The 27,247-nt window shown below is 41.6% G+C and overlaps 1 protein-coding gene across 1 annotated transcript in view; it reads right to left on the bottom strand.

Annotated features, from left to right (window-relative positions):
* CYGB (cytoglobin) overlaps positions 1-24,652 on the bottom strand; it is an 83,501-nt gene extending 58,849 nt beyond the window's left edge. Inside the window, exon 1 of the mRNA XM_070739847.1 lies at positions 23,942-24,652. Within this exon, the coding sequence (XP_070595948.1) occupies positions 23,942-24,084 (143 nt within the window). The 5' untranslated portion in view covers positions 24,085-24,652. The remainder of the gene's footprint in view (positions 1-23,941) is intronic.
* Positions 24,653-27,247: the final 2,595 nt, after the last annotated feature.

Genomic DNA, 27,247 nt, shown 5'->3' with positions numbered 1-27,247 from the left:
TCCAGGAAGTGATCACTTTGGCGTCCTTAGCAACCTGCCAGTATACGTGATGTCAAAGCTCCGCCCCCAGAATCTCTTCGTGGGAGGGATTCCCCAGCTCCTTCAAAGAGAGGTCTTTTCATGTAAAAATAAAAGTTTTTATTTTCACATGAAAGGACCTCCCTTTGCTTGAGGCGGTGCTGCGGTGTCCTTTTTTGTAAAAATATATTTTTTTTACATGAAAAGACCTCCCTTTGAAGGAGCTGGGGAATCCCTCCCACGAAGAGATTCCGGGGGCGGAGCTTTGGCGCCACGAACCGTTCGGGTTTGGGTTCAGGTTCGGCTGAATTTTGTGCGAAGTTCGTCCGAACTTGCCGAACTCGAACACCGTTGGGTTTCTCCATCACTAATCATTATTCATTGAAGAGTTACAGGTGATATTTTGGGCTGTGGTTTATGATAATCAGAACTTATGTCACATCAATTAAAAGAGAAATAAGTTCATTTCTTACAACTAAAAGTCTCTAGAGATTCCCAGTCATCCAGGTCATAGTTGTCCCAAAGATGCTTTTTCAGGAGGCAACTGGACTTTCTTGTTTTTTCTTTGAAGACTTTTCGCTTCTCATCCAAGAAGCTAGAGTTGAAGAAGTTTCTTAGATGAGAAGTGAAATGTCTTCAAAGAAAAAAACAAGAAAGTCCAGTTGACTCCTGAAAAAGCACCATTGGGACTTTCTTACAACTGTTTCTTTAAGAAACTAAAACCAATCCAGAATAACAGAAACACTAACCCTCATAATCTGCTGAGTCGCAGCATTATGAGCTGGAAGAGAAATTTCTACTAGCAGAGAAAATCTGTTGCACGAGGCTAATGTCCTCATTGAAAGCACCAGTTGTACTTGTGAAAAACTCCACTCAGCATTAATTTTGCTGCTAGATGTATTCCCACCAGTGGGCTCAAAACTGAGAAGGACTAGCTTTGGATCCACTGATTTTAAAGCTTGTCTGTTCCCCTAAGAGGTCATAGGATGTGATCATTGGTGAGTCAGTCTAAATGGAATGGGACAACTTGCCACATATAAGTTGCCATAGCCAACTTGCCATGGGTTGGCAATGGCATGTTGAATTCTTCTGGTTTCCAATGGAAGAGTTTTGTTTATTGGTTTGTTTATTTGTTTTAATCATTAGAAAAATAAGAGAAAATGTGCCTTGTAGGATACCTGATTAGATAAACTGGCAGGATTTTGGAAGTAGCAGGCAATCCACTGCTTATTTCCGCAGTGATGAATATTCTTAACACTACTGGAAATTATAGTATCCATTTATATCAAGAGGAGAACCTAACCTGATTATTTTAATTAGACTAAAGTGTGACTTATTCTGCCTCCAAGTCAGCTGCAAATGTTTGCCTTAAAAATATTTACACTTAAGACAATAGCAATGTCAAAAACTGGCTCTATTTATTCTTAAGCACTTCCTAATACTAAATTTGCTGTAATAGTTAAAAGCAAACAGCCTTGTTGCTATTTTTAATGGAAAATTCTAATCAAACATCAATGACAGAAGTTAGCAATCCCTTGCTTTCATTGTCAGTGACATCACATTGCCAAATATGAGGTCTTGTCACTATTTTAGTGAAAGAAAACAATGTAAATCAAGCATTTCCCCACGGGAGGAGATATTCGGTTTCTCATGAAGGTTTCGCCTACAAAAAAAGTTATCACTTATTCAGATCTTGCTCATTTTTGCAGAAATGCTATTTATTACTTGCTAATATATCCACATATCTATTAAATGAGTCTCTTGCTATTCCACTAAGCTCAGGCTAATTAATAACTCCTTTGAAGGTTAGATACCAGAAAAATATTTCCTGCCCCAACAGTGAAGGGCTACCAAATTTTTTACTATCACACTGTGGGCGTGGCTTATGCATTTTCTTTCAGTGCAAATTGGGTGCTCTGGGGTGGAGCTCCATTTTCGCTACCCCACTGCGTTCCCCCCTGTCTAGGCAATAGCCCATTCATACACCCCCAGTCAACTGTATGGCTGAACAGATCCAGCCAAAATCTCAGTTTCAGCATCAGGAGTAGAGGGATATGCATTGAAAAATATCTGGAAGCAGCTGCCAACCATTCTGTCTGGAACCCAATGAAATCTCTAAACCATCTTGGAGAGCTTGAAAGAAGTGGGTATTAGGAAGCTCGCCTCATGCAGCTCCTGTCCCTTGGGTGATATCAGGGATAGCATCATTTCCACAATGTTGCCGTTTCAGAAGGGAATCGCTGGATTTCGTTCTTGATGGAAGAAAGCAAAAAAGTGTGGGAAGATTGAGCACTTCCTGGGTCTATCCAATGCTGCCATTTTCATTTTGGTTCCAGTATAGCAGAGGTGCATCCACACCCAGTTGGATTGCACAGGATTTGGGTGGCATAGCACATTTACAGTATGAACCTCAGAAGTATTCGGGTATATTTGGGGGTTTCATCCCCACCAAAAATATATATATTTTTGTAGTCCAATTTATATGTCATTTGTAGTCCAATTGATTTTGAAAGGTTCTGTGGGCTATAAAAGGAATACTGCTTGGTTGCGTTTGGCTTACAGACTGTAGTTTTCAGAAGTAAAATAAAATTTGAGTGTCTTTCTGGATACCTAGTCAAATCCCAAACCAGCACTGCACAAGGATCTTGCTTTCAGATTGTCTATATTTTCCATATTATTTCAGGATTATTGTTCAGGAGTCAGGCCGTGTAATCAGTAGGGACTTATTAGGGGAAAATAGGCAAATTTCACTTAGTCACAAAGCTGAGAAAACCTGCAGCTCTATTTAATCTGCATACAGGTTGCTTATCAACTCCTTGATGGAAGTCCCCCATGCAAGACAATGATGATTCTGGTTAATGCCTAGACTAGCAGTTTCCACTTAGAGCCTTTAATATACCCTTTTCTCCAGAGGGAAATATTCCTAATGAAGGAGTACACTCAATGGCAAAACTTGTCGCTCTTTCCTAGAACAGTTAAACCCCAGCCTCTCAGATGTCACAATATTTGAAACCTCTCTTACTGCAAGAGACAAAAATGAGGACTATCTAGTTTACTCGATGGAAGAAAATGCACGAAGAGGTAGATCAAATAGGACATTTATTTCCTTCACATACTTATAATTATCTCTTTTCGCCACTGGTCATTTGGGATATTTTTTTAAAAAATCTGATAAAAACAACAATAACCACAAGATTATTAGAGGCCTAATTATATGTTGTAATAAAAATGCAGAACATTTGCCACAGGCATCTTCTAAGGCAGTGGGTGAAAGCCAAATACTACTCACTCATCACAAAATCTCCAGAACTGTAAAGACTACATACTTGAAACTTGGTATGTATGTTCCTCTTGGCTTCTAGATGCTTGATAAGCAAGGATTTTTCTAAATGACCATCTTATCATTAGTATTTCTTACACAGTCTTATATTAATGCACTCTGATGCTACCCTTTTGCCAAATCAGGTGTGGACATGGCCAGCATGTGACTGATCTGGGCTATGGATTGGAAGTTTAGACATTCTACTCCCCCTCCCCACCTGAAAAGAACTCTGTTCCAACTGCCAACTTTCTTATATTAACACGCTCTGATGCTAAAGAGTTATACATTCTACATAAACTTTGAGGCGTTACATGTCAATGTATCAAGCCCGATCATAACTACTCATTAATTTTCAAGCTTTAACTGTCAATTTATCAAGCCCGATCACATAGTTTCATAGCGAAGCACAGGTATTCAGCTACCAGTGGAATGATATAATCTTTGCAGCCTGAGCATAATAATTAAGGGTTATTAAGACCATCCTTTCCAGAAAGAGAGCTCCATACTTAAGATGCTGTTGTAAAAAAATACCATATTTCAAACTATGTTTCTAGATAATGGGAGATGTAACTAGGTATCTCATGTCATTTGCAAACAACGAGCCTGTGAGCATGGTAAGAGATATTTTTCAGATGTCCTAGTCCAGAAGTGTCAAACTCCCATCGTCACGGCATCATTACATGACATATCGGGACTTCCCACCTCCCTTTGCTAAACCAGGTGTGGGCGTTGCCAGCATGTGATGCATCTGGCCTGCAGGCCGTGAGTTTGACAGCCCTGTTCTGCTCTATAGGCATCTGCACAAAAGACAGGAGTAGGCAAGTGACATCATGCACATATGATATGGATCATGTAAAGGAGGCGAACCCTATAACTTACATTGTATGATGCCATTTTTTTTTGAACCTGGACGCAAACCATTTGGCCTCTACACAGAAGATCCATGATGGATTAGAAAGCTGATTGGAAAATGACCCAATATCAGAACTACTGGTGTGTGGCCTATAAAGGATATTGTCAAATTAACTTTCTTTTCCCTATCCAATTTTCGGTATAAATCTTTCACCAATTGACCTCAGCTATTCCGATTACAAAACCAAGATCTGAAAGCAGATTGGAAAGCATCCAAATAATCAGCTTCATTCAAGAAATCTCAGATGCCACTGCCCACTGGAACACTTTATTTAGAAAAGGAAGCTTGAAAATTGAATAATAATTATCAAGGGTCTTACAGCTGTTTCCTTTAGAAGAGTTATAAAATAAGCAATCTTTAAGGAAGTGGTTTCATAGTTTCTAATACCCTTTTAATCAATTCCCCTCTGGCAGTTTTTCAAAACCAGAATGGAAGTGAGTTTAAAGATCATGTTATTGGCCTCCACCTTTCAAACGGTTTGTTCCTGTATTTGGATGGAGCAAATGAAAACACATCCATCAACGCTGGTCAACTGGCTGACTCAAGAGTTTGATTTTCCCAGTGAAGTCAAAATCCAAAAGGGCACAAGTATTTTGCGAGCTTGTTACAACAAGTTGTAGGATATTCTTCCCTCGTTATATTGCAGGATGAAACAAAGGCAGGGATGACCCCTACGGCAGTGTTTCTTAACCATGGCGACTTTGAAGATTCCCCAACCAGCCAGCCATGCTAGTTGGGGAATTCTGGAAATTGAAGTCCACACATTTTCAAGTCACCAAGGTTAAGAAATACTGCCCTAGGGAATAGGACCCTGATTGCTCTTTGGAAAGCCAGATCTTGAAGATGAAACTTAACTACTTTGGCCACCTAATGAGAAGGAAGGACTCACTGGAGAAGAGCCTAATGTTGGGAAAAATTGAGAGCAAAAGAAGAAGGGAATGACAGAGAATGGGGTGGCTAGATGGAGTCATTGAAGCAGTAGATATGAGCTTAAATGGACTCTAAAGGATGGTAGAGAACAGGAAGGCCTAGAGCAGTGGTTTTCAACCTTTCTAATGCCACGATCCCTTAATATAGTTCCTCGTGTTGTGGTGACCCCCAACAATAAGTCTAGCTCCAATTCTCCCAACAAAGCTTTAAGGTGATTGGCAGGAAGGTCAGAGGGACACCCCCACTGTAAACGCCTGATTGGTCGGATTGTTAAAATATGTTCCAAGGCGCCAGAAGTCCTTTACTTACAACCACATTGTCTTTTCCCATGGTCTTAGGCGACCCCTGTGAAACAGTCATTCGACCCCCAAAGGGGTCCCAACCTCCAGGTTGAGAACCACTGGCCTAGAGGAATGTTGTCCATAGGGTCGTGATGGACACAACTTTGCAACTAACAACAACAACAAAATTTGCTTACATTCAGCTTTTTGCTTTCCTGACATTTTGTAGCCATATACCTGAGCTAGGATTTAAGGAAGGACTGTGAACTGCCTGGGTAACCTCTCCCACAACTGATCAACAGGATTGCCAGATCTTGTGTGTAGAAAACCCCCTGCAAATTAGTACCTGAAGTTACTCCACTTATAGCAAAATAGCAAAAACTTCTTTATCCATATGCCCTGCTATACATATATCCCAAAATGAACCAAGACAAGCCTATGGTTGCCATGGAAGCCATATATTGTTGAGCTGTTTCTGTTAAGGAATGCTGAAATTCCTTGACATGATCAAAATCCTTTGATACTCTAAAAAGTTTTTCAACATATATATGTCATAACGTATATATAATCATAACACACACACACATAAATACTGTATGTGACATAATGTATATATAACCCAAATGAGCCATCTTTTTTGTTTTTAAGCATCCACAAATAAATGACAGCTGAAGAGTCTTCAAACTTGGCAACTTTAAGACTTGTGAAGTTCAATTTCCAGAATTTTCCAGCATAGTTTGGGGACCCCTGGCTTAAGTTTTAGCAGTACAGTTCACATAGCCTTGCGGTTGGATTTTCAGTGAATGAGTGGCATGTATTCAGACTTTTCCATTTCTCATTCTAAGTTTCAAATCTTCTTAAGGAGCTCTTTTCAGCACCGAACTGCTATCACAGGAATAGGACATAAACCAATTAGGGTACCAATGATTTTCCTGCTGCAGGACTAGACTAAAATAGAGTAGAATATAATTTTTTATTGGCCAAGTGTGATTAGACACACAAGGAATGTGCCTTTGGTGCATATGCTCTCAGTGTACATAAAAAAAAGATACATTTGTCAAGAATCATAAGGTACAACGCTTAATGATAGTCTAGGTACAAATAAGCAATCAAATCATATTAGGAACCAGTCAATATAAATTATAATATAGTATAAATGTAATAAATCAATCTTCTTTTAAATTTAAACTAGTTGCTTGAAATGCCTGGTCCAACAAAGGACAAACAGTTGTTTCCTCTCTGATTTCAAATAGTAAACGTTTTCCTGGGGATGACAAAATTCAAATTGCACTGAACCAGCTCCAAAAATGTCAGCCCCAGATGGAAGAATTCCTTCTATCCTCATGGGGCTGACGATCCCTTAAATGGATGAAGATGATTTTCATCAATTCTCCAACATACTTTGAAGACAGTCTTCTGTTCTCTCTTAATTTCTCAAGAGCTCTGTAGTAACATGGGAGAAATAATGCAAGGGTCTACAAAGAGAAAGGGAGGAGAGAGAGGAAGGGAGGGAGGGAGAGAAATTGGCAAAGATCACCCCTCTTCCTATCCACCAACAGGAACGTGGAGTGTAGAAGTCTGTTTTGCGGCAGAGGTGTGGGGGAGGCAGGATATAATTCACTCGCACTTTGTTCAACATAGTTGTATTTTCCCTACGGTGTGCTTACAGCATGCAGCATTCCTGAGAGCTGCATACTTACTGGGTTAATGTATTTGCAACCAGATATAGAGCAGCAAATAGAAAATTGGGACGAGAAAGGAGAACACTGGACCCCAACCATGAAGCATGTGGGAGAATAGCAACTGATCAAATATCTTAGCTAGTCTAGCCTATTTGCCAGAGGGATAGTTTCTATTTTTGAATATTTGTCCCTATTCTGCCCTTATATTTTGATAGGTTGAGACAGTGTTGTTGTGGTTTGCCCGCATTTCCATTTTTCCTATTTCCATTCCTTCCCCAGAAATAACATCTCTTAGCTGTAGATAAAACTATGCGCTTGAAGACCAAGTTGTTGTGCAGTAGACAGTCTGCCTTTCTACAAGCCTACACCTACTGAGAATATTTTGAACTAGAAGTAGCTATTTTTAGTATATCTTTTCCAAAGAAATTGTGATGGGTTTTTAAAAATAATAATAATGGAGGGCAGAGTGCTGTGCAATAATTGCACATAACATCTGACTGTGAAAAATGTTCAAAGGTACATGAAAAAAAGTAGGAATGCTGAAATCCAGACTGGACTTCAAGCTGGATAGAAGTCTAAGGCTTCTTTCAATAGAATGAACAAGAGGACCTCTAAGTGTTCAAGGTTGCCTTTTCATCTGCAAAAACTAACATACATGCTTCTCTGAATAAGAGGGTTCATGAAACAGTAGTCAGTTGAAACAGATTCTAAACAACTATTGAATCATACTATTCAAAAGTGAAGCATTAGGCTGAGAGAAGGTCCCTTATATTTTTTCTATAAATAAAAGGTATGACAAGTTTGTCATCAAATTAAATGGGGAAAGAGGGAATGCATCTTAAAATCCTTAAAAGATAGAAAAATCTAAATGTTATAAAATTTGGGATGCCAAGAGAGAAGATGGACCTTTAGCACATCTTTTAGTTTAAGAAAAGTTTATAACTCTAGGATATGACCAAGACATGTCAATATGCAAACACTTTCAAAAGGTCTTGCAACATAGTTAGACGAATCCCATAAACTCCACTGTTCTCAACTTTTACAGATTTTGAACAGATAGTTGGAAAATACCTTGTACAAGGAAGTCTGCTTGATTTCAGCAGAAACAGATTGTGGACAGAAACAGATTCAGCAGATTGTGGACAGAAACATATTCCTCTGAGTTTCTTTTACTAAAGGCAATCAATTCAATTCAATTCAATTTATTGGATTTATATGCCGCCCCTCTCCGAAAACTCGGTGCGGCTAACAACCGTCATGAACAATATACATGAATAATATACAGTAAAAATCCAATACTAAAAACTAACTTAAAACCCCTTAATGAATAAAACCAGCATACGTACAAACATACCATACATACAGTTGTATCAGCCTAGGGGGAGAAGAAATCTTAATTCCCCCATGCCTGGCGGCAGAGGTGGGTTTTGAGTAGCTTACGAAAGGCAAGGAGGGTAGGGGCAGTTCTAATCTCTGGGGGGAGTTGGTTCCAGAGGGCCGGGGCCGCCACAGAGAAGGCTCTTCTCCTGGGTTCCGCCAAGTGGCATTGTTTCGTTGACGGGACCCGGAGAAGACCCACTCTGTGGGACCTAACTGGCCGCTGGGATTCGTGCGGCAGAAGGCGGTCTCGGAGATATTCTGGTCCGATGCCATGAAGGGCTTTAAAGGTCATAACCAACACTTTGAATTGTGACCGGAAACTGATCGGCAACCAATGCAGACTGCAGAGTGTTGGTGTGACATGGGCATATTTAGGAAAGCCCATGATTGCTCTCGCAGCTGCATTCTGCACGATCTGAAGTTTCCGAACACTTTTCAAAGGTAGCCCCATGTAGAGAGCATTACAGTAGTCGAACCTCGAGGTGATGAGGGCATGAGTGACTGTGAGCAGTGACTCCCGGTGCAAATAGGGTCGCAACTGATGCACCAGGCGAACCTGGGCGAACGCCCCCCTCGCCACAGCTGAAAGATGTTTCTCTAATGTGAGCTGTGGATCGAGGAGGACGCCCAAGTTGCGGACCCTCTCTGAGGGGGTCAATGTTTCTCCCCCCAGGGTAATGGACGGACAGATGGAATTGTCCTTGGGAGGCAAGACCCACAGCCACTCCATCTTGTCTGGATTGAGTTTGAGTTTGTTGACACCCATCCAGGCCCCAACAGCCTCCAGGCACCGGCACATCACTTCCACTGCTTCGCTGACTGGACATGGGGTGGAGATGTATAACTGGGTATCATCGGCATATTGATGATACCTCACCCCATGCCCTTGGATGATCTCACCCAGCGGTTTCATGTAGATGTTAAATAGCAGGGGGGAGAGGACCGACCCCTGAGGCACCCCACAAGGGAGAAACCTAGAGGTCGACCTCTGACCCCCCACTAACACCGACTGCGACCGACCGGAGAGGTAGGAGGAGAACCACTGAAGGACAGTGCCCCTCACTCCCAACCCCTCCAGCCGGCGCAGAAGGATACCATGGTCGATGGTATCGAAAGCCGCTGAGAGGTCAAGAAGCACCAGGACAGAGGACAAGCCCCTGTCCCGGGCCCGCCAGAGATCATCCATCAACGCGACCAAAGCAGTTTCCGTGCTGTAGCTGGGCCTGAATCCAGACTGCTGAGGACCTAGATAATCAGCTTCTTCCAAGGACCACTGGAGTTGGAGTGCCACCACCTTCTCAACAACCTTCCCCATAAAGGGAAGGTTGGAGACTGGACGGTAGTTATTAAGCACGGCTGGGTCCATGGAAGGCTTCTTGAGGAGGGGGCGCACAAGTGCCTCCTTATAAAGGGCCGGAAAGGACCCCCTCCCCAAGGAGGTGTTGACAATCTCCTGGGCCCAGCTCCGTGTCACCTCTCGACTGGCCGAAACCAACCAAGAGGGACACGGATCCAGTGAACAGGTGGCGGAACTCACAGCTCCAATGGCCTTGTCCACTTCATCAGGTGTCACCAAGTCAAACTCCTCCCAGACAGATGGACAGAGACGTTTAGCCCCAGTCACCTCGACTGACTCGTTGTCAGTCGATTCTGTTTTACAATTGGAGTCGAGGTCCGCCCGGATCCGAGCGATTTTATCAGCGAAAAATGTGTTAAAGTCCTCGGCACTACTCTGTAAGGGCTCCCCAACTCCCCCCTGATTAAGAAGGGAGCGGGTTACCCTAAACAGAGCGGCCGGGCGGGATTCCGCTGATGCAATCAAGGCGACATGATACACGCATCTTGCCGCCTTGAGCGCCACTTTGTAAGTCTTAACATGTGCTCTTACAAGTGTTCGATCGGATTCGGACTTACTCTTCCTCCATCGCTTCTCTAGACGTCTCTTCTGGCGCTTCAACTCCCGGAGCTCCTCGTTGAACCATGGAGCTCTACGGGGTCTAGCGCCACGGAGAGGTCGCAGCGGCGCAATTCGGTCAAGGGCCTCCGCTGCAGCCTTGTTCCAGGCCTCAGCCAGAGACTCTGCCGAACTGTGGACGAGTGTATCTGGAAAAACCCCAAGCGCCTTCTGAAAACCATCTGGATCCATCAGGCGTCTGGGGCGGAACATCTTAATTGGTTCCGCCTCCCTGCGGGGGAGGATTGGAGCCAGGAAGTTGAGCCGCAGTAGAAAATGGTCTGACCATGACAAAGGCAACACTTCTAAGCCCCTTAGTCTCAGACCATTACTCAGTTGCTCAGAGAGGAATACCATGTCGGGTGAGTGCCCCCCCTCATGAGTCGGACCCTGAACTACTTGGGTCAGGTCCATGGCTGCCATGGTGGCCATGAACTCCTGTGCCAGTCCAGAGGATTCGCCGAGTGACGGCAGGTTGAGGTCCCCCAAGACAATAAGTCTAGGGAACCCCACCGCCAGCCCGGCTACCTCCTCGAGCAGCACAGGCAGGGCTTGTGCCACACAGCTGGGAGGCAGGTACGTGAGAAACAAGCCCACCTGAACCCCTAAGTCCAACTTCACCAGGAGGGACTCGCAACCCGCAATCTCCGGAGCAACGAGTCTACGCAGGCAAAGGCTCTCCCTGGCTATAATAGCCACTCCTCCCCCCCTTCCCCAGGGTCAAGGTTGGTGCCATATCTGAAACCCGGCTGGGCAAATTTCAGAGAGAGGAACTCCTCCCTCTGGGCCCAGCCAGGTTTCAGTTACACATGCCAGGTCGGCCTCCTCATCCAGGATCAGGTCCCAGATGAGGAGAGCTTTATTTACCACCAACCTGGCATTGAGTAGCAGCAACCTGAGCCCAGGGCCAGACTTACACTCATCACCAGTATTCTGGGTTGAGCTCATGGAGCCGGAACAAGGGATCATTATTAAGCAACGATCCCTCCTTCCCCTGGAACGGCTAGCTCCGTGGCTCCCGCCATATCTGCCTCTCCCCAGCAGCACTGAGATATCCTGACCCTCTGTCACCCCAGAGATAGCTGCCCCTCCCCCTCCTGCCTCTCCAGCGCCAGGTTCGCAAAGTGTATTATTTACATTACTCCCATTCATCTCACCCATACTATGACCCCACCCATCCCATCCGCCCCATCCATACCAATCATTTGCTCCATACACCCTATGCCCACCCCAGTTATCCATCACTAAAAAACCCCCCCAATAATTTAGTTAAAATATGAATCAATTTATAATTAAAATACTGAAGGTTAAAATACTAATAAAAAGAAATAAATACAAATAGAAAATATAGAATATATAAAATATAGGTAATAGTGTAGCAATTCAGTTGATTAACGTGAACCCAGTCAGCAGCCATAACAACCCAGTCAGCAGCCATAACAACAGCACCAAGGTCTCAGGTGGTAAAGTCACAATTTGCTCAGAGTCAAGAGTCATTCTATATCTCCCCCACTCCTCAGAGAAGGGGCGGTAGAATGTCCTTATCCCGAGTATGCTGGTTATTAAATTAATTTCCCTGTCTCTCAGACTCCTTAGTGTCAATGATTTCAGATCTTCCTTCTCTCTTGTCCCATCCACTCTTACAGTGCCTCCAGACCGCACTGGTCGGCCCTCCGTTGATTCCCAGTAGTTTTGCAGCAGAGTCTCATTACTATAGATCTCATAAATTAGCATGTCCAGTCTGTTGTGTTCCCAGCAATAGCCAAAATGGCATTCCAAACCTCCATGCAGCCACAGTATCATATACTAAGGAGTGTATTAGACGCTTGACAATTTCTCAATTATTTGTTATAAAAATAACCAAATTTTCACATTTTTCTACTATCTTATCTGTAACTTAAGGTGTCAATTCTGCAAGAGAGAGTGAACAACAATATATAACATGTAACCTTTTCATCAGTTCCCAGTTCACTTTGCTGATGATAGAAGGCTTCTGTATTGGCCATTTATAAACTAATGACTGTTGACATTCTTATAACATTCTTTATGACATTCTTTAGACCTGAGATGATGAACCTATGGACCACATGCCACAAGTAGCACCCGGAGCCATATTAGTGACTATCCTCTCCCCAATGAGCTGCTCTCCTTCCTGCAGGATTTCTTCCCGCTGGAAGCTCCTGGGCAGGGCTGACCGGGGCGCTACTGCCGCTGCTGCCAATGTAGCCAGCCAGCAGCCATGGGGCTGGGTCCTGTGCGGCAGTGGCGGTGGAAGTCAATCCTGGCCGAGAGCCACCAGTGGGAGGAAATCCTGCAGGAGGGAGAGCAGCTTGCTAGGGAGACGACGCTCCCCCATCTCTGGCAAGCGGGCAACATGGGCCACCGTCATCTCCCTGAAGAGCTGCTTTTCTTCCTGCAGGATTCACCACCACCACCACCACACAATACCTGGCTGGCAGCAGTGGCAGAGACACCTTGGTTAATCCCACGGGAGAGCTGCCAGCAGGAAGGAAAGCAGCTCATTGAGGAGACGACGGTTGCCCGTGTTGCCCACTTGCCAGAGACGGGGGAGCGTTGCCTCTCCAACAAGCTGCTCTCCTTCCTGCAGGATTTCTTCCCCCTGGTGGCTCCTGGCCAGGGTTGACCACCACCGCCACTACCGCGCAGGATCCATCCCTGTGGCTGATGGCTGGCTGCATTGGCAGCAGAGGTGCCCTGGTTAGTCCCGCCTGGGAGCTGCCTTCTTCAGGAAGGAAAGCAGCTGGTCGGGGAGATGACGGTCACCTGCGTTGCCCACTTGCCAGAGACTGGGGACCGTCGTTCTCCAATGAGCAGTTTTCCTTCCTGCAGGATTTCTTCCTGCTGGTGGCTCCCAGTCGGAATGGCTTCGGGCCATGACTCTGTGCATGTGCAGAAAATTGAAGGGTGGGGGAGGGTGGGTGTGTACCCCCTCCCCCTCCCGAGCATTTTAGTAGGGCTGCGAATGGCTTCCCTTTACTGACTAGTGGGGGTCTAAATGGGAAAAATAGTATAGTCGTCCATGTGGTTTTGTGCATGTGACATAGAAGCTAAGTCCAAAATCTTGATTTCAGAAATGCCTGCTATGTGAATCATAATTTTTCAGCAATGTTTCCTGAGACTGGAATGTTCTTTTAGATTCTTCTAAAAGGCACCCAATGTTCCTTTTGACATTCACCCAAGAGGTGTCCTTTCTTTCCCTAGTTTCTGTTACAAGAGCTTTTCTGGAAAGGGGCCTGACAAACAGGATCGTGATAGGCTGCACCCAAAGTAGGATTTGGGTGCTTCTCATCAGGTCATTTTTGGTTCTCAGAAATATGAAATGATTTGGTAATAGAGACAAAACTATCCCCCCAAAATTGTAGGAATGGGGTTTCTCAATCATTTAGAGAAGAAAATTTGGCAAAGGCAGGCTGGATGCAATTTGGAGTGCTTTTCCTCTCACTATGCCTCCCAATAATTTCTTCAAATGACCTAGTTCTCCAGGATGGAGTGATGATTTATTATCCAGCTGTGAAATACAGTGAGGGGGCCAGCTGCGTAAGAGCTGTGATCACAGGTACTGTTCGTTTTACACCACAACTTCTGTAATATGAGGGTGTGGAGACATTTGCTAGATAAAAGGGTCTTTCTAATTAAAATGCTTTTGTGTGCTTTTCCCTTTCCTCCTAATGTTTCCCTATCATCATCTCACTACCCTGCTCTTATCAGATTGTAATACTATTATATTATTTCATCTTAATGTGCAAAGTAGCTTTTTATGCCAATCTCAGCTTTCTGGAAAGAGGGGAAGAGATAGATAAGTGCATGGTGCATGTAGTTAATGGTAGGTTATGAGCATAATGGTAGATTATGAGAGTACCATGAGCAGCCAAGGAAACCAACACATTATTGAACAAATCAACCCAGAGCTCTCACTTGAAGCACAAATGACCAAGCTCAATTTATCCTACTTCAGACACATTATATAAGAACCTAGCTCTCTGGAGAAGGCTATAATGCTATGAAAGGTAGAAGGAGAGAGAAGAAGACAATCAGCAGCAAGGTGGATGAAGTCACAGTAGCAATGAGTACACCACTGGAAGAGCTGAAAGACCAAGTGAGGAACAAATTGAGATGGAGATGGAGAATCTGTCTATGTAGTTGCTTTGACACTGATACAGACAATATTGATACTGGCTTGATGGCACATAATTAATCAAGTGAGCAAAAAAGAGCCCAAACTGTTCAGAGACCCAAAGGTCAATCTGCTCTGCCATCCCCCATCCCCCCCGCCACCAATAGAGAACAGGTCACTGCTTGTAGAAAGTGAAAAGAAGGAGAAGGAGAAATAATAAAAAACAGATTATGAGGTTCATGGCCATTTGCCAATACCTGATGTTTAAAAATATCCCATGCATGAATGCAGACCTTCGATTTAACTCTATGCTTTGTTAATTTACCTCATGATTCATATAATACATTAAGACATACTGAATAGGTTTTGATGTATGGATTTAAATTATTCTGGTTCAAATAAATAATGGGAAAACAAATGATGACTTAGTGCAATGTATAACTCTTTTGCAGTTAGTTTAAGTCTTGAAGTGAATGTAAAATTAAGATAGAGTTAGACTGAAATCCGAAAATAAAGCAAAAGTAAGTTAGAGAAGCTGCACTCAAGATTTTAAAGGTTATTTAGAGAAACTATACTTTTTCTTCTTCTGCAAAGTGTGCTCTTTCATAAATTTAATATTTCTATATGCTTAATCATGCTTTCTACTAATTTAGCTGGAAACAGTTATTTGTTTGATAGATCTCTAATGCCCTGGATATAGCCCTGATTTACTTCTTATTGTAATTCTTAATGTAATATTGGTTTGTACTTTGTTCTATTTCTTTAACATATGGTTTTGCCTTAACAGTATGGGAACCATCCAGTTTAATTTTCAGAAGATAATGTGGAGCTAGAACTCATTATTTGGCCAGATATCTCTCTCTCTCTTTGTCTGTCCCTCTTTCTCTCTCTTTCTCTCTCTCTCTCCCTCCCTCTCTCTCTCTCTCTCTCACACACACACACACACTGTGTGTGTTAATGTTTTACTTCTGTTAATAAAATCCTATTTAGCAAGGTCTCTGAATCCAAACACTGTTCAAAGTCTGCTACAATTCATGCAGCAGACGATAGCAAAAGTCCATTTGTACAACAACAGCACCAACAGGAATGAAACTTCTGGCAAGATTTGCAGAATCAATACAGCTCAAGGACTTTTTCTGTGATGTCATCATTGTGCCAGATCCTATAATCTACATCATGGGTGTCAAACTCAATCGCATCACATGACATATTGTGATGTATCGCAATGTTTTGTGCCTTTGCAGAGCCGGGGTGGGCATAGCCTGCATGTGATGCTTCTAGGCCACAGGCCGCCAGTTTGACAGGCCTGATCTACATAGTAAAATGTGAAGAATCGCCTGCATGTTTGTTGATCATACTTGGCATTATTTAGGGAAGTTGTACTCTGATCTGTATTGAACTGGGATTCTGTATTAACCATTCCTTTCAAGTTTGATTTTCTTTACTGTTGAAAAAGGTGCTAGTCATGGAAATAGGTTTGGGAACAGGGATGAAGAAATGGGTTAAAAGAGAGAAAGCTTTCAATTTTCATGTGTTAATAAAATGGCAATTTTGAAGAAAGAGAAGGACTAGGGCTGACGTGATAGCAGTCTTCCAATATCTAAGGGGCTGCCATGAAGAAGAGAGGGCCAAACTATTCTTTCAAGCATCTGAGGGCAGGATAAGAAGCAATGGATGGAAACTAATCAAAGAGAGATCCAACCTAGAATTCATGAAAAATTTTCCTGACTGTTAGAACAATTAAACGGTGGAATGGCTTGCTTTCAGAAAATGTGGATGCTTCATCATTGCAAGCTTTAAAGAAGAGACTAGACAACTGTTTGTCCAAAATGTATAGGGCAGTGATGGCGAACCTTTCTTCCCTCGGGTGCCCAAAGTGCATGCGTGCACACTATTGTGCTTGTGTGAGTGCCCATACCCATACCCATAATTCAATCCCTGGCAAGGGTGAAAATTGCCCCCCTTGCCCTCCCAGAGGCCCTCTGGAAGCCAGAAATAGCCCATTTCCCAACTTCTGATAGGCCCGGTAGGCCTGTTTTTCATCCTCCCCAGGCTCCAGAGGCTTCCCTAGAGCCTGGGGAGGGCAAAAATGCCCTCCCCTGCCCCCCAGAGACCCTCCGGAACTGAAAATGCCCTCCCACACCCTCTGTGCAAGCTAAAAATCAACACATGCATGCTCGAGCTGAGCTAGGGCAATGGTTCATGTGCCGGCAGATATGGCTCCGGGTGGCACCTGTAGCACCCATGCCATAGGTTCACCATCACCAGTATAGGGTTTTCTGCTCAAGCAGGGGGTAGGACTAGTAGGCCTCCAAGGTCACTCTCAACTGGGAGGGACTTTTATAAGCTTGCCTTTCTTGTAAAAAAATCACTGGCACCCTGTCAATATGCTTATGTTTCTATCTGTATCTCAGTGCTTATTGAAAGATATTTGTACACCCAATTAAAACATCAACACCCCTCATGAAGCAGCCTTCCACAACCAGATATCTGTATTAGACTTTAATAACAAGAATTCTTATGAATGATAAAAAGTCCAACTTCAGAAGGCACCGGCTTAGGAGAAGGTGATAGATAAATCACTGTTTCAAGCACTGCAAATACAGTAATCCCTCACCTATCACGGGAGTTACGTTCCAGACCTTGCCGCGATAGGTGAAATCTGCGATGGGGAATTTATCCTCCTTCCCACCAGCTCCGGATGCCTGGAGGCGAGCAACGGCCGGCTAACCTTTCCCCCCCACTACTACTTACTCTGTTCTTTGCAGCAGTTCGGCCAAATGTTGTGTTTTTTGCCTTGCCCCGGCTGTAAAGTCCCTGGTGAGCTGCCCCGGCTGTTTCTTTTTTTCACTCTCTCTCTTCCGCCCTCGAGCACTTCCTCTTCCGCCCTTGAGCCCAGTGTGGAAATCCCCGCCGCGTCGCGTTCCTTTCTTTTTTTTCCTTTCGGCACTGGCGAGGGGGATTGAACGAGGGGACGGGCCTCTGCCGGAGCTCAGTCCCCACCCCGCTCATCATTTGGGAGTCCCGCTGGGGGATTCTAGCGCTTGTTTGTGTGGTAAAATCATTCAAATGAAGCTGACTTCAAAACCCGCGATGAAGTGAAGCCGCGGCAGGTGAAGCGCGATATAGCGAGGGACTACTGTATACACAATATTCCTTTGAAAACAATCTGAATACTAAGATAAGGTGATTTATACTTGGGATATACTGATCAACAGCTCAATGTATTTTTGGAAGCTATGGTAATCTCTCTGCTGAGTTGGCTCCTATCCTTGGTGTTCTTCTTGCTTCAATGTAATTGCTTCTAGACTCACTGTAGCCCAAAAGACATTATTAACATATTTGTAACAGGAGGTAATTATAAATTTTCAGTTTGAGAAATATCATTCCATTTTTTAAAAAAAAACTTTTTAAGTTTATATGTGAGAATGAGGATGTATAACATCCAATTCTTCGGGAAAAGTTCAACAAAAACCAGCTCTCTCTGATTTTCTAAAGAAAGATTGGCAGGCAAATTCTTACTGAATTTATTCCAAAGTATTTATGCTGCTGAAGAAACTCAAGAGCCAAAAGCCATTCTTTGAAATTAGTGTTCATCCCCCATCTCTCCTGACTACTAGAATTACAAGGATAAACAAACTGCATTGGATTTAATTAAACAAGTAATTCCTAAGCTAGTTTAGCCATCTAAAGCCCATTAGAAAGGCAGTTAGACATAGCTGAAGTCAAGAGCTCCCATGAATACAATGCAAGCAGAAAAATTATAATTAAAACTTTTCAGTTTTTTAAATTCATTACAAGATCTTCTCTAAACCTATTAGGAATATGTTCTATAGATGTTTGTTTAAAGAGAGGTATTTTTCTTTAATTATCCAACATTTATTTAAAAGTTATTTGATGAGACAACAATTTTTCACATATTTTCATTATCTAACTGCAGAGTTTTAGACAAATAATGGCAAGCTGTGTGGTCACTGAAGTATGGAATAAAGTTTGGAGTTTACTTTGGAATAATTAATCTTATATCTTCTTCCAAAACATTACTTTATAAATATTATCTTATCTGAAATATATTTAATATTCTTGTGAAAGAGACATGAAAGGAAAACATGAAAATTGCTACACAGCTTAATACAGTGGTACGTCCGTACTCATTGTTAATTGGTTCAGGGAGACGTGATGAGTACCAAACATGATGAGTATGGAACAGAAATGTTTCCCATACGAATCACAAGGCACTTGACACTAACAAGTTATCGCTTGTGTGTTGAATACCAAACAAATGATAAGTACCGGGACAAAATTTTCATATCAAAATGTGTTGAGTACCAAATTTGATCAGTTTCAAAGCAGTTGAATACCTCTCTAGTTGTCTTGCCCAGTACCATCTCAACATATTGGATGAACACAGTCTCTACTAAAGGCAAACTTTAAAAAAAAACAAAACAGAATTCTTATATGTATTAATCCAGAAAGAATTTTTGCCTTCTGTTTTTGCCCTTGTTCCCTCAAGGTTTCTTCTCCGTTCAGCATAGCAAGACTATCTATTTGCACACATGATGTTTCGTAGATGGAATTCCTGCCTTTTAGGTATTACTGATTTAATAACAAATTTTAACTTACTATTATTCTCAGACTTCTCTCTCTTTCTCTTCCCCCACCCTGTTCATTACATAGTTGAACTTGGTTTGTTAATCGTCCACTATATATTGCTTTTTTCATACTTTATCTTTAGTTATTATGTGTGCATATCCACATAATATACAGCCAGTGTTTATTCCGAAATGGCTAACTGCAAAAAACCTACTCTTATGATTGATAAAATGGTTGTTGTGGGAAGCATACATATTTTAATACCTCGGGATTTTATTCTTCAGCTATTGTTGACTCTTATTTCGAAAAAAACATGTTTGGAATTGGGGTTAGCTAAACTTCTCTGTTTGAACAAAGATAAGGTTTATTATTCACAGTAGCATTTCTGTAGCAGCCTTCAGACCACTGCAAAAATCTTATCCCATTTTCTTCACACAACACGCCTGTGAGGTAAACGTAACGATAAAAAAAATTGTGGTTCAAATTGTGGCTGAACAGGAAGTTGAATGAAAGGCCATATTTTGTCACGTTGCTCCTATATTCCCCCCATCCTGCCCCTCTGGAAACAAAATATTCTTTTGAATACTTTATACTTTCTTTAGTACTGAAATCTGGATAGCCACTGTTTTCTTCTTGGCACAAAGAGGAAGAGATAGAGTGGCTAACTTTCAAAATTATTTTTAGTGTGTTTGTATGTGTGTTTGTGTGTGAGGCAAAGGTAAGGATACCATTGAGCTGCTTGACTTCTATGGGTGTGTGTGAGAGAGGGAAGTTTTATTTTTAAAAATGTCTAATTTGTATTTCAGAAATCTAAACGAAGATTTTCCTTCTTTCCCTCCCACATTTCCCTGCTTATCCGTCATGCTTAGATCTGGTGAGCAAAATCCAAACAGCATTTATATTTCCAGGCTAGCTTGGAAATTAATTTCAGTATGGTTTGCAGGCTGTAAGAAATAGGGTAATCTCTGGTGTGTGTGTGTGTGTGTGTGTTTTTTTTTTAAATGTACTGGCTTCTTTTCTTCTCCTGGAGTGATTCTATCATTTCCCTCCTGCCTGCCCTTGACATCCTTCACTGAGTAATGACTTTGCAGTCACTGTGTACATGCACAGAATGAATTCCGGGCCAGTTCTTCATAACTGTGCACTGTAACCGATCCATATATTCTATTGTGTTGGTTTGGCTTGGCAGACAGATCATGTCACGGATGCCACAGAAATCTGCCAGGTTTTTTTTTAAACCGAGATGCTTTTTAGCTGCTGGAATGGATACTTATTCCAATCCAAATGTTCTATATATCAGTTTTCAGGTGGGAGCTGGTGGTGAGGGGAGATAAGTAGAAACCAGATTGAGGTACAAAGTCTTGTTCAAGAGGAGTCAAAAGAGAAGGAATAAAAACCAAGGGCAATTAGGGATTTGAATACAGATGTTCACCTCTGCATTAGTCCCAGTCAGGTTTTGTTTCACTGATGCACAAATAGCTCAGTTTGTCCAATGTATCTACATACGGTCAGAACTGAATTGGGCCATATATGGGCAAAGCTTAATACACATCACAAACAAACAAATACATTTCTTCTGAGCTATAATTGGCACTTTCCAGAACAAACGAGGTGCATGTACTTGATGAAATAACTTTCACCGTCTTTCCCTTTTCCAAATGAGTTTATGTTACACACCAAGGGAGCAGAATTGAGTGGCAATAGTAGTACAGTCAGAATATTGGCATGCACATTTGCATATATAAAGGGCTGACATATATGTGCTACACCAGTCCTTTGCAAAAAAAAAAAGTGTGTGTGTGTGTGTGTGTGTATTAATGCACGAGACTTCTGTGAGGGCAAAAATAATTCAGAAAAGCAAAGAGATTTCTGATCCCCTGAGGATATTTTTCTTGACATCTGCTTTCCCATACAAAAGGAAAACAGAAAAGTCTGAAAACAGAAAGGCAGATTTCCCATTTCTATTGTGTTCTTTCCACTATTCATTTAGACTATAAATGTCTGCCTGGCTGAGGAATTCTGGGAGTTGAAGTCTACAACTTTTAAAGTTGCTCTGGTTGGATACCCCTGATTTAGAACCTTAGCACTGAATTGATGACCATATAAACAGGACAAGCAAACTCTTTTACCATTTAACACACCTAACAAAGAACTACGGTAATTTGAATAAATGCTTTGCTTATACCCATCTCCAAAGAGTATTTAATTTAGTTTAATTTTATTCATTCTCCTCTCTCTTTAACTTCAGCCTGTCATGCATAGAGTGAAGATGACCTACCAATTCCATTTTGTATAATCTGTGTTGATCTTTGGTTCAGTGGAAACCAAATGTTTGACAGAAATATAGAAATCAGAAATCTGATCCAATGGATCAAAATCATGGGACATTGTCATGTTCTATGAAATACAAAAATTAGACAACTGTACAATTTATCTTTGTAATTTTTCTGTGATTATGAGGTATATCTCTGTATAAGAAGGTTAATTTTGTTTCAGCTTCCTAAAATTGATACTTTATAAAGAAAGATATCACATAACATTCTGGATCTTTATACAATAACAAGTTTTGCTCTTTTGACCCAATTGAATGGGTACTTCTACCTGGTAAATGATAGATTATTTACCCCAATTTCCTGCTCAAGAATAAAATAAGAAAAGTTCCATTCAATTGGAAAAAAAGGTTATTTGCAGTGAATTCAAAAAGATCATCTGTAGGTATATGGGTTATTGGTTCCTTTTCTGAGTATTCTGATCAGCTGTTTAAAGTTTGAGGGATATCCTGGAATACATGTGCCTTACTTTATCTTGGTTAAGATTGCAAATCTTAGACCCATCACAAGGGATGTTCAATATGTTTTGTGGAATGAATACAAGAAGCATTTTTTAAAAGGAATAAGTTCCCTCCCCTACAAAAAAGAACATGTTTTAAAATAATTGCGAATAAGATATCTTGGGTTTAAATTAAATTCCTCAGATTTTTTTTTCCAGAAAGCAGAAGATCTGTAAGAAAATGAATTCTTCCATTTTCCCCTCTCCTCAGAAAGGATCTGAAAGTACTGTATATCTAAAGATGTGATTGACAACCCTGCTGTTGTCCCAATGGGACAATGGGTTTTGCATCAAATTATTAGTTCTTGGAAAATTTCTGAACAACAAAACCAGTATAATTTTCCACAGAAAAACTGATGGGAAGTTTTAAGAAAAGCTGTGAAGATACCACCATAGTACATTTGTGGATGTTATCATTACTGCAAAATATTCTCTACTCTGTAGTCAAATTGGATGTTCTTGGATTGCAAGGTACAACTCTGAGAAGTTGCTCTAAACTGACCTAACAGTTTGTTAGAGAATATGCTTGTTAAATAAATGAAAGAATCTTACTTCGTTTTGAATGCCAGTTTACATAGTCTCTAAGTCAAACTTTGTATAATAGCTGAAAGCTATGACTGGAGTTCCCAAGGTTTATTTAAACTTTAAAATGGGAATTAGGGGTGGGGGGCTTGGATTAAATCAGAGCAATAACATTGGAAATGTGTCCAAATCCCACTCTACCAAACCAGACCTAATTTATAGTTGGGAATGGTTTCAAATCCAGATCAGTTCAGACTATTTCTTTCAAGCCTGGTATTTTTGCATAGCTCTTTTTACCCTCACTTAGAAAGGGGGGGGGGGAGGAATCTCCTTTTACCAATTTAAAAAGAGCTCCTTCCACACATCTCCAAAAGAGTCTGCAGGAGTTTACATGAAACAAGGTCAGGTTTTGAAATAATTCTCAAGGTAATTTTGACAGGGACATGGCCATTGTACACAGGATTCTTCAAAGAGTTATTTGTAGTGTGTGGAGCCCAGTAAAATACCTAGGATCAGGTAGGCTATAGAAAAATAAATTAGTCTAGAGAATTATCCTATTCATAGGCCACCTCATTTTAAACTAGCTTTCTATTTCACTTATCCGGTGACATATAATACATAGGCTACATTCACACATCGAAGTAAGCCATAGTTTGAATCATGATTTTTTTAAAAGCAAACCTTGCAACAGGCAAAGTCAGAAATCATGGTTTTCAAGCCACAAAAGCTGGGTTTGTACTCTGAACTATGCCAAAGCGAAACAAGCCACATTATTGCTCAGTGCCATGTGTAAACTTAGTCTTCCTTCTGAAGATTCCTATAACCCTCCCCACCCACTGCCCTCTGGCAATTTTGCCAGGAGCTTTCCAGCAGAGTGAAGCATCCAATTATCCTTTACCTGTCAGCATTTGCCTCCCTCACACTAACCCCCTGGCTATTAACCTTCACGGCAGACTCAAGAGACAACTTCAGCCTCATATTTTACATTGATACAGCCACCCAGCTGAGGAGCAGATGGTGCCGACAAGCTTCAGCAGCCCTGTTTGGATTTATCTTGGCTCATAAGTTGCAGTGTTTCGCCCAGGAGTATGATGTATATCTTTTTTTTCTATCAGCAAAGAGCTAAGCCAAAGCCATCCCTTCCTGCTAAATCCCCCAGTTGTACACAAAGAATGAGATGACCTTTCTGGCTGAAATATTGATTGCCACCAACTAAGCTGCACAGGGAATATTTCCCCCTCCCTTTGCTACTCAAACTGTTGAAAATCGAAATGCAATGCAATAAATCCCAGTCACAGCTAATCCACCAAAGGAAACAGTTACTAGCCTCCCACCCTGGTCCCTGGAACCAAAATTTGGCTTCTTGTGGCCGTGGTAAATACCTGATCAGAACGGAGACCCCAACATCCTCGCAGTTGGCATACACTCTGTTCCACGTCTCTTGAATCATCTTCCTCTCGGCATCTGACAGCTCCTCGCTTCTTTCCCATCTCTCAATCTCCCTTTCTCCTTGGACTTTCTCCATGAAAAACAGCCAGCAAAATCTTCCAAGGAAGCCAAGAGATTAAAAAGATGCGTGAGTCTGTTGCTCTGGTGGGTTTTGTCTGTTTGTGTATGTGTATGTGATGTGTGTATGTGTGTCCAGCAAGAAGAGATAAGGTGCTCTGTTGGGTTGTGATGAGGAGGCTGATACAGCCCTTGCCTTCTTCCCTGGGTCTGAGTAGCTTCCTATATAGACAGACCGGGAGATGTGTAATAGAGGTAATTAGGGAGGGAGGTGGTGTGTGATCAGATTTCAGATCTTCCAGAGCAGTCCATTGCTGTAGTTTCCTTCAGCTCAGCATGTGTATGTCTGCACGACTCGGAAGAGAAACTGGCAAAAAGTAGAATATTCAAAGGCACTGCAAGACCAGCCTCTTTACCAATGTGAGAATGTGAGCTCACTTTTCGCTCTCCTCCCTTCCCTCCTCCTCCTCCTCCTACTCCTGTGTGTGCATTTGTGGGTGAGTGAGTGAGAGGGAGAGGGAGGGAAAATGAGTGTCAAAAGCTCCTGCTTTGACTATTTTATGCCTCCTGTGCTTTCTCTGTTTTCTGCATCTTGGAGAAAATGCAGCATCTGAAGTGAGCAGTTAAACTTATCCCAACAGCTGGCTTAGCTGAGATGATCTTTTTTTTATGGCTTTCCACCCCCAACATCTGCTTAGATTGTTTTTATCAACAGCAGCACACACACAAAAAATCCCTTATCTCTCAGGGTGCCCCCTCCTTTATTTTTGAAGGAGGGAGAACTGGGAAGAAAAAAAGACATTCTTGAATCAATGTTTATCTTTTGCACCATCTGAATTATATCTTTCCTCTAAAGGAATGTTTCTAATTATACAAGGCTTGTGGTTTGTTTTTTTACTTCCTTCTGATCTGCGAATCAGATATTAGAGGAATACAGTAATCTGGTTGAAAGCACTTGTGAAAGAATCGTTATTAGCTATAAACTCTCCTTTGGGTTTTTAGATTGGAGATAAATTAGCTTTTTTTCCAGTCAAGAATGAAGGAGTAGATTAGAAGCAAATATTGCTGCTTTGTGGGAATACTGGTAGGTTTTTGGCCAACTCAATGTGTTTGTTTGTTATTTCAACTTGGATTAAAAATACTGCCATTTAATTCATTTCTCTCCTTCCCTCCCTCTCTTTCTTTCTTTCCTTTTGTGTAAACACATGCAGACCTAATTTAGCCTTCCAAGAATTGGTGCCTTCTAGGTTTGGAGATTATAACTCTCAGAACTCCATGCCAGCATTACCAAAACTTTTGGCTAGGCTATATTATTTTGTTATTGTCCTGGCCAAATCATCTGGGAATGGTGGCTATCTTGGAGGAGGACCCTAAAGTTGACCAAAAGGCATTGGAAAAGGTTGATCCTGTCCAAGAATTCCAGCACTTCAGCAGATGCTACCTTTGAAACTTACTTTCAAAAGAAATAATGTTCTGGATCAGAGCCATTGTGTCAAGCTGGGAAGGAACAACATGCTCAGTTGGAATCAAGCCCTGATAAAATTAATTTCCCCAATCAGCTTCCTGCTGGACAGCTCCCCTCCTAACCTGAATGTAATTATTTTTGACTTCTAGGCAGCAAAAGTGGCAGGAATGACATATGTTATTCTTCAAAGAGGGAAGGCATGACTAGTGAACCATCTCCTTCAAAACTGCAGATGTGATTATTCCAATGAAGCACCAATATTTCTCATCGACCTGCTGTCAGGTTCTGTTTGTTCTTATCCCCCTTGGAAGTCATTGAAATGTCTACCCATGCCAAAACACAAATCCTAAGGTATTGCTGTGAAAACTACAAGAAAGTTTATCTCAATGGACATTATGTGCTGCTGTATTTAAATGAGGTATGCTATATTTTCAAAAGAGGCAACGCTTTGGTTTTATGGTGGATTACATGTAAAAATTCTGTTTAAGATTTTGTTATTGTTTCTTCTCTCAAAACACTGAAAGCACTCCCCCCCCCCCATTTCAGAAGGGAGAGCTTGTGGTAGAATAGTAACTTAATAGTAATAGTAACAACATGGATTTTGGCGCCTAAGAAAATTCTTACCCATTTACCCATCTTCTGGGCAAAACAGGCTAGTGGACTAGAAGGGCCACTTAATGTGGCCTTAATAAAAAATTATATCACTAGAATTCAGCTGACCCAAAAAAGGTTTAAATAGTGAACCATTTAAAAAAAAAAAATCAGCCCAGACTATCAGAAAAGATACTACAGATCTGTATCCAGTGTTCCCTCTAATTTTTTTGGGGGGTGGGCGGAAAAGTATAGTGTCTGAGCGGCAGTCCCTTCGGGACTGGGCGGCACAGAAATAATAAACAAACAAACAAATAAAAAACCCACCCTGTTTTGCCTCAGAGAATTTCAAAATAAAATACTGTACTGTGTGTCTATAACAGTGAGCTCATAATAGGGCAACTCTATCAATATCAAAATGCCACTTAAATAGTTGAGCTAGTTTCAAACTAGATTTTGATTTTCTGTCTCTCTTCCTTACTCCCATTCTTTTTCTTTCTCTTTTCCTTCCTCTCTTTTTTCTATCTGTTTCTCTCTCTTCCTCTGTTCCTCTCTCTCTCCTTCCCTCTCACTCTTTCCCTCTCGGCTTCTGGGCAGGTTTGGAAAACTCTGAGTTGATGATGATTTTTAAGTGAGCGATTGCTCACTGCTCAGCTTAGAGGGAACTATGTCTGTATCATAAATATAATCCAGGTGTTTCAATCTTTTTGTTAACAACACAGTATGTTTTACAGGAAATTGGGAAAATAAGGGTGATTGAAGGGGCAAGATTGAAGCTTGAAGTTGAAAAGAAACCTGATAAAGTAATAACTATTTACTCAATGAGTTTGAACCTCCAGGGCTAGATGAATAGCATCCTATGGTATTGGAAGAACAAAGTGTTAGGATGACTAACTATGAGAATAATAATTATGATAATAATCACAAATTTAAAGGGCCCGATTAATTATGGCCAGTTTAATCTGATACCAACATTTGGAAATATTCCAGATGTACAGTAGAAATTAATCTGTGGGTACTTGAAAATACAGTAATTATTAGGTCAGCATAGATTTGTTACCAGACTAATTTCACCTCATATTCAAAATGGGTAATGCTTTAATTAAAAAATATCCAAGTGAATTTC

The sequence above is a fragment of the Erythrolamprus reginae genome, chromosome 2 (assembly GCF_031021105.1).
Source record: "Erythrolamprus reginae isolate rEryReg1 chromosome 2, rEryReg1.hap1, whole genome shotgun sequence".
Lineage (NCBI taxonomy): Eukaryota > Metazoa > Chordata > Lepidosauria > Squamata > Dipsadidae > Erythrolamprus > Erythrolamprus reginae.
Note: the sequence above shows the minus strand (reverse complement) of the source record. Positions and strands in the feature narration are given on the sequence as shown.